Genomic DNA, 7077 nt, shown 5'->3' with positions numbered 1-7077 from the left:
GGCCATCGTGGCATCCGAGGCAATTACGCTGGACAGTCAATTACAGAACAAAGCAGTGTCAGAACATGGCAAAAAAATACATGAGCGGGTGGAATATCATTAGCTTGTTCTTTTCTCTTCTTGAGCAGACAATTTTTCCCCATATTGCTGTCTCTTTGCATTGCCTGGCCAAATGTAGGTGGCGGTCGCAACGGAAATCCTGACCGCCAGACGCGACGAGCGCGTGTACACGAGAGCCTAGCCACCACAACAGTGGAAACAAAATGACGCACATTAATTCAAACGTTGGCTATTGAGCGACAAAAATGGCCTCTGGTTGAAGCCGAATTTACGAAAGTGCGGGCAGTTGCAAGCAGTGCGACTTGCGCCGGGATACAAAGTCGACGGAAACTTGTGGCGTCTCGGTCGCATCGCAGGACCGAGTGCTCTGGCTGCAAACCAACCACTGGCCCGAAAAAAATAAAATTGCCAAAATATGTGAGCACGCCAATTAAAATCACGTCCGAGACGTCAGACGCTGCATTTCTCACATTTGCAATCTACGTTGTGGGAAACTTGTTGGCGAGTACGAAAAGTGTAGATGGCTTCAGGTCGACCTCTCGAGGGGCAGGGCGGTCGGCCGCTCATCCACGCCGGGACTCATACAAAAAAGCGACTTGCGATATATTGCACAAATTGGCGGTCTGGACGCACGGGACTGGGCGACAAAATAGCATCACCTGATAGCGGCAGACAATCTACACTAAACGCCGGCAATTAATCACCACAAGACGGGCGGAGTCGATGGCAATCCAGAATGCGACAATGGGCTCAACACGTCTCGAGTGTCAAAGACGAGGCGTGGGATTCATGCCCGGGCAAGTCCCGGACCACACACGTCAGCAATGGAAACATGGCGCAACATTTTATTGAGACCAGGCAGGCAAAAAATGACTCATGGAAATTGTAATGGAGGGCGAAGAATGCAGCGGTCTGAAGGGGGGGAGAAGAGAAAGAAGGAGGAAAATGGAAAGATTCGAGGCGAGAGGGTGGTGGGCGGTCGGTCCTCAACCCATCTCAGATCAGAGGTTTGCGTACGCTGGTGAAGAGGTGATGTTGATCGCTGGCCAATCAGAAAATTGGTCACGGGGCAGGTATTGTTTTGAAAGAAATGGCGCCGATTTTTACTTTGGGCCATAACATCCCTCCGAGTTGACAGACCCATGCCGCCTCCTGCCCCAGCAGAGGGGCAGAGGGTGTGACCCGCGCAGGTACTTGGCATTGTATAGGGGCGGTACATGCGTGTGGCTGAGGGGAGTCGGGCATCCTGACGGTCCAGTCGCGGAGAAACGTTTCTGCTTTACCCGAGTCCTGCAGTGTAAAACGGGATGCCCAGGTGTGCAAAGGAAGCAAAGTGAACGGATGCAATGGGTGTTTGGGGGAAATGCAACTCGGGGCGAGCAAGCGCGCATTTGTCATATTTCAGAGACAGACAGACTGCTATGGCGGAAACTTGGCTACCCGAAGCACTCGATGCTACCGAGTAGTCCAGCCCAAACTGGCGACAGCCACCGCCAGATCGGGGGGCCGGGGAGGCATGTACCCTCACTTGTACCCCGGCATGTATCGACATTGTTGCGTGCAGCCGTCTGATGTGGCGCAACCTCGCGCGTCAAGGCCATGCTCCCCGGCCGGGAACGGTAGCTTGCCTGCTTGTCCAGCGGTGGCAGTCGGGCCTGGAAGGCAGATTGCTGGATGCAACAGGGCCAAACTGCATACAATAATAGTGCCGGCTGTCTGCTTCAGCCAGTAACGGAGGGGCCACACCATTGCACCCGTTCTCGGGGCTCTGGAAGCTGGTGTGTGTAAAAGAAGAGACAAGCTCGAGCTCGGGGGGTGGGCGATGGCCCAGTCCCCGTTTTCTCAACCAGACCTGGACAGCCAGACGCACTCGCACCAGACTCGATCGCGCTCCCTACTCCGTACTAGTCCATCCTTATATTTCCAGCGCCTATGTCTCCGTGCAAGGTACCGAGCATGAGCTGCGTAGTAAGCATGTAGCGTGCCCGTTGGCTTGGCTGCTGGCCGCACGCCCCCCGGTGAGCAGAGAAGCGCTGCGCTGCCCACGCCGCACCCACGCCGCACCTTGGACCTCCTGCGCGCGACAGAGGAAAGAGCTACTGATTGCGCTCCTCCCCCCGCCCGATATATAAACAAGGCCCATCCCCTCCACGCGCCCGACGGCATCGGTCTTGTTTGTCTCTGCTCCCATTTGACTCCCAAAGATTATTCTCATCTTGGTGTAGACACAATCGTGACTTGTTTCCAGTAACAAGCTCCGCGCTTTCGCATCATCACTTACACGTTTACCTCACACTTTCCATCTCATTCATCACGATGCCTCCCAAGAAGGCTGAAGGCTCTGCCGCCCCCAAGGCCAAGTCCACTCATGCCACCTACCAGGTTCGTCGCCGTCTGTCAGTTTTCTGGTATTTGGGAATCACCCGTGCTAATTCACACCAGGACATGATTACTGATGCCATCGTAAATGTATGTATTGCCGGCCATGTACCCTTGGGTGCATCTTGTTTAAGGAGTGGCGTCTTGATTACGCGGATGACGGGATAGATGGCCTGGGATTGATGGGTTTCACTGTCACGCCTCTTAGTCACGACTTGTTCTTGCCACAGTCCAATGGATGCTGGCGTTTTTTCTGATTGGGTCGCCTTGCTAACTTGCTCGCTACAGCTCAAGGATCGCAATGGCTCCAGCCGTCAGCAGCTCAAGAAGTATGTCAAGGCCAACAACAACCTGGTCAATGTTTCCGACAACATGTTCGACTCTCTCTTCAACAAGGCCTTGAAGGCAGGTGTTGACAAGGGCGCCTTTGCCCAGCCCAAGGGCCCCTCTGGTGGCACCAAGCTGGCCAAGAAGAAGGCTGAGCCTAAGAAGCCAGCTGCGAAGAAGGAGGGCGCTGTCAAGGCCACCACTACCAAGAAGGCCGCTCCCAAGAAAGCCGCTGCTGCCCCCAAGGCCGCTGGCGAGAAGAAGGCCACTGCTACTACTGCTGCTGCTGCCACCACCAAGAAGGCCGCTCCCAAGAAGGCCGCCACTGCCAAGAAGCCTGCTGCTAAGGTATATTCTGTTTGCACCAAATCGATGTCTCCTGGGTATTCGTCTCTAACCTGATTTCCAGAGCGACAAGGACGCTGCCTTGACCAAGACCAAGACTGGCCGTGTCGCCAAGACAACAAAGCCTGCTGCTAAGAAGGCTGCCGCACCAAAGAAGGCTGCTCCTAAGAAGGCCGCCGCCAAGGCATAGGCTAGTCGTTCTCTTTTTGGCCATGTGCACTTTCTTGTTTAATGAATGAACTAAGGCGTTATGGGCTTCGATTTCTGTGTGTTTTCTTGTTCTACGGCACGGCTTGGGAGAGGCAGGTTCACCGGGATATTGCTGTTTTGGGCGGAAGCGAAAGGGATATGTGGCTTGTTTTGATACGCCCACACGCGGCGCAGGACATGAAGGCAACGCGGCATTTGCATGTGAAGATTTTCGGTTGATGAGAAGAGAGAGACGAAAGAATCTCATGAGTTCATGGGAACGGTTTCGTCGCCCAGGCCGGGAAGCAGCAATGCTCTTGTTTTTACGATTATTCTCCCGTATTTTGAATTACTTGGATTGTCGGGTCTGTTGGTACAGTTCTCGACTGTTTGGGTATGATAAATATGGAGGAACTGGCCTTGTTTTCACGCGATTTTTGTACTGAAAGTTGCTGGAGGTGGCAGGGTCTTCTGTCTTTCGCGGTATTGGGGGGACGGCGCTACGTGTAATTATATACCACAGGTCTCAGGGCGGGAGGAATGGAAATACATTTGATCGACTCTAATTTGAGTTTTGCAACGGCTTCGCTTCGCCCATTTTGTTTTCCTGTGCACGGCGTGTCGAGGCAGATATTTGCGACGCGGTGCGTTGCGGGTTTGTTTACATGTTGCGCCTGACTGGTTTGAGCGACCGTGTGACCTTGTTGGAGCCGACGGGTATCACGTGGACTAGCGACGCTGGTCAAGCATTTGAAGCGCGAGTTGATGAGTTGTGTTCCATAGACAGTCTTCACGTGCGCGCGCTATTTCTCGCCAGCGGAACGGTGTGAGGCATTGACCCGACTGAATACAATTTTTTGGGATAGATTCTGTGCTTTGGGGCTGCAATCCTTTTTAGTTGTTTTGGTTTCATTTTTATTGTATTCGATGAGTCTAATGAGGCTTCGGTATTTTCATTGTGTTGCTCTTTTTTTACCCTTCTTCTAACCTTGACCGGGTTACGCAGCGACGCAGCTACCCTATGCCGCAATGGTAATTACACTACTAGTCGTACCTAAGACAGCTTGTGCGCGAGGCAGCGAGCGGGCAAAAGGGAATATCCGGCAAGAGAAGCCGACAGGGCGATTTGGATTGCCTGGCTTCATATCAGTTGTCGGATGTCGGGTTGCATGTTTAATTCGTTGCCTGATTGTTTGAGTCCATGTTTGGAATCCTCGGTACGTCATGCTTGGTTTAGCCTCCGACGGGATACCCAGCTGCCACGGCATGCCGCAAGGCCCCAAGCTATTGATTGGTTTATTGGCTTAGCGGGGTGTGCCGAGTCTACTAACGGGGAGGCACAGCTACCCTAGGTACCTAGGCACTTAGAGGTATCGTGGCACTGGGTGGAGCGTTGTCGGGCCCCGCACTCTACTAAGTAGCTCGTCGATAACAATCGTCGATAACGTCGAGTTACACCGCAGCTCCCAGGCCTGTACGTACTTGGACATACTTAGTAGTTACATTAAAAGTTGACACCACCGTGCCGGTTGGTCAAGCCATTGAGCCACCAGACCGCATGCGCATGCTCACTGCCCCATAGAGCAACAAGCAACCCGTACACGTCCATCGCCGAGCTCAAAAGGTCCGGTCTGGGCGGTAGCCTGTCTGCCTGGCGACCAGACCCAGGCCAGGCCATTGGCAGCTCGAGCCTGGAAACCCCCTCAACCGCGCCCCCAACCGATTGTTCCGGCCGCCGCGTTGGCGTACGCAACTGTCGCAACGGTTTAATTTTCAATTGCACTCACCCAGACCTGTGCAGTCCCGGGGCACGCCTTGTCGGATTGTTTTCTCTGGCTTTGTTTTTGTTTTCCCTCATCGTCTCCCGCCCGAACGAGAGCTACTCATCCTTGATAGCATCCCGGCCCCTCCGTCATTCTTCTTCGACAGTCCCACCCCAGGCCACGCGCAGATCGGCACGGGGGGACGAGACCAGAAAAGCTGCGAGGGAAAACGGGTGAAGACGTCTTTTCCGAGATGCTGGCTTCCTTCTCATCTTGGCCCCGAGCCCGCCGATCCTGAAACGTAGTCGCCATCTTCTCGCCGACCCCAGGTTGCTGATACAAACACGTCACCTTTTACAACGTCACCTTAGCAGGCCGTCCACCCTGCAACGCCATCATGTCCTCCAATCCCTTTCGCAAAAAGGCCCTCGGTCCCATTGACACCGCCCGAGCCAGCTCCCCCAGGTCTAGCCTGCGCAGTGAAGATGCCGAGGCCGGTGACAGGAAGAACAAGCCCGTCAAAAGGGTCCGCGTGCTCTCGCCGCCGCCGCTGTCACCCGACTCCCCAGAATGGCCCTTTGATGCGCCTCAACCGCCGGTGCCGCTGTCTGACGATACCTACAATCATTCGAATCACTACCCGAGCTTTGACCCCTTTAATGGTGCCTCGACGGACGAGAGCGATGGCGAGAGCCTTGCCACTCCGCCAGCGGACAAATATCAGCATCAACTCCAACAACAGCAGCAGCAGCAGCAGCACGACGCAAGATCCGGTGGCATCCCTGCGAATCCGTTCAGCAAGACGTTACGGGACTTGGAAGGCTCCAAGGACTTGCAAAGGGAGAGAAAAGAAGAGGGGGAGGTACTGAAGGCTGCCAATGAGGGCCGCAAGTCGTTAAACGTCGATTCGTTCAAGAGGTTGCTTATGACGGGAAATGCGGATGATTGTGCGTCGTCTGCATCAACAGATGACGAGGAGGAGACTGCCAAGGGGAATAATTCATCCACGGCACAAACGAATGCGAGGGGCAGGAATTATACAGATTCAGGGAGCTTGGCCGACTCCTCACACGAGGATGAGGACAAGGAAGAATCCAAGATACTTGCTGTGAAATCACCGGCGAGCAAGGAAAAAAAGGCGCCCCCGCCCCCGCCAAGCTCTAGACACGGAAAGTCATTAAGGCAGCGAGAGCCGAAAGATGTAAAGGATGATGGGCATGCAACGGCCGAACCAGTACGGAGGAGTATGGATGACGACGAACCACGACTCGACACCCAAGCTACAAACGCGGCTGAAGGGGAAGCAGATGCCAGATCCCAAATCAACTCTATACCAAATCTCCCAGGCGCAAGAAAACCGGCACCGGCACCACCTCCGCCACGGGGCCACGCAAGAACAGACAGCAAATCCCACGACAACGAGACTCCTCCACGACGTACGTCCTCCGAGGACATGCCCTCCCGATCAGACAGCACCCGCTCAGCCGGTCATGCTCCCGCTCCCCCTCCGCCTCGACGACCATATCTCGCTCCCAAACAAAGCAGTTCCTCCTCGCCAAGCACATCATCCTCCAACATGGCTTCTTCCACAGATCACGTCCAAGACACCGCACGATCCTCCCACGACTCCCCAACCCCCAGCAAACCCTTGATCGCGCCTCCTCCCCCGCCAACACGCCAGCCTTCCACCCGCCGCCCGCCCAGTGTCACCGGCGTCGATGCACCGAGCCGGCGAGTCTCCTCGGAGAACAAGTCACGCGACACCGTGCCGCCCCCGCCTCCGCCCCCGCGACACCGAGGGAGCAGTCCCAATGCCGATGGGCGGAAGGTAAGCGGCGAGGCGTACGCTGCTGATCCGAGTAAGAGCGCGGATATCCTGGCAGATTTGGACGCGCTGCAGAGGGAGGTTGATGCATTGCGAGGCCAGATGAAATAGTTTTTGCGTGTCAGTGGGCTATTTCATACTTTTTTCCTTCCTTTTTCTTTTCCCCTTTTTTTCTCTTTGCCATAGATT

At 54.9% G+C, this 7077-nt stretch overlaps 2 protein-coding genes across 2 annotated transcripts; both read left to right on the top strand.

Annotated features, from left to right (window-relative positions):
• Window positions 1-2376: 2376 nt before the first annotated feature.
• MAA_04927 (linker histone H1 and H5 family protein) lies at window positions 2377-3301 on the top strand (the record flags this gene model as incomplete). The annotated part of the gene is made up of 4 exons (XM_007823023.2): window positions 2377-2442; window positions 2503-2529; window positions 2728-3114; window positions 3176-3301. The coding sequence occupies 4 exons, from the start codon at window positions 2377-2379 to the stop codon at window positions 3299-3301; spliced, it is 606 nt and encodes a 201-aa protein (XP_007821214.2).
• Window positions 3302-5460: 2159 nt separating this feature from the next.
• Window positions 5461-6999, top strand: MAA_04928 (uncharacterized protein; the record flags this gene model as incomplete). Its single annotated transcript, XM_007823024.1, has 1 exon — window positions 5461-6999. One exon carries the CDS (start codon window positions 5461-5463, stop codon window positions 6997-6999), a length of 1539 nt encoding a protein of 512 aa, XP_007821215.1.
• Window positions 7000-7077: the final 78 nt, after the last annotated feature.

Source organism: Metarhizium robertsii, assembly GCF_000187425.2.
Source record: "Metarhizium robertsii ARSEF 23 chromosome Unknown MAA_Scf_1, whole genome shotgun sequence".
NCBI lineage: Eukaryota > Fungi > Ascomycota > Sordariomycetes > Hypocreales > Clavicipitaceae > Metarhizium > Metarhizium robertsii.
The sequence above is the reverse complement of the archived record's forward strand: the minus strand, read 5'-3'. Positions and strand labels throughout refer to the sequence as shown.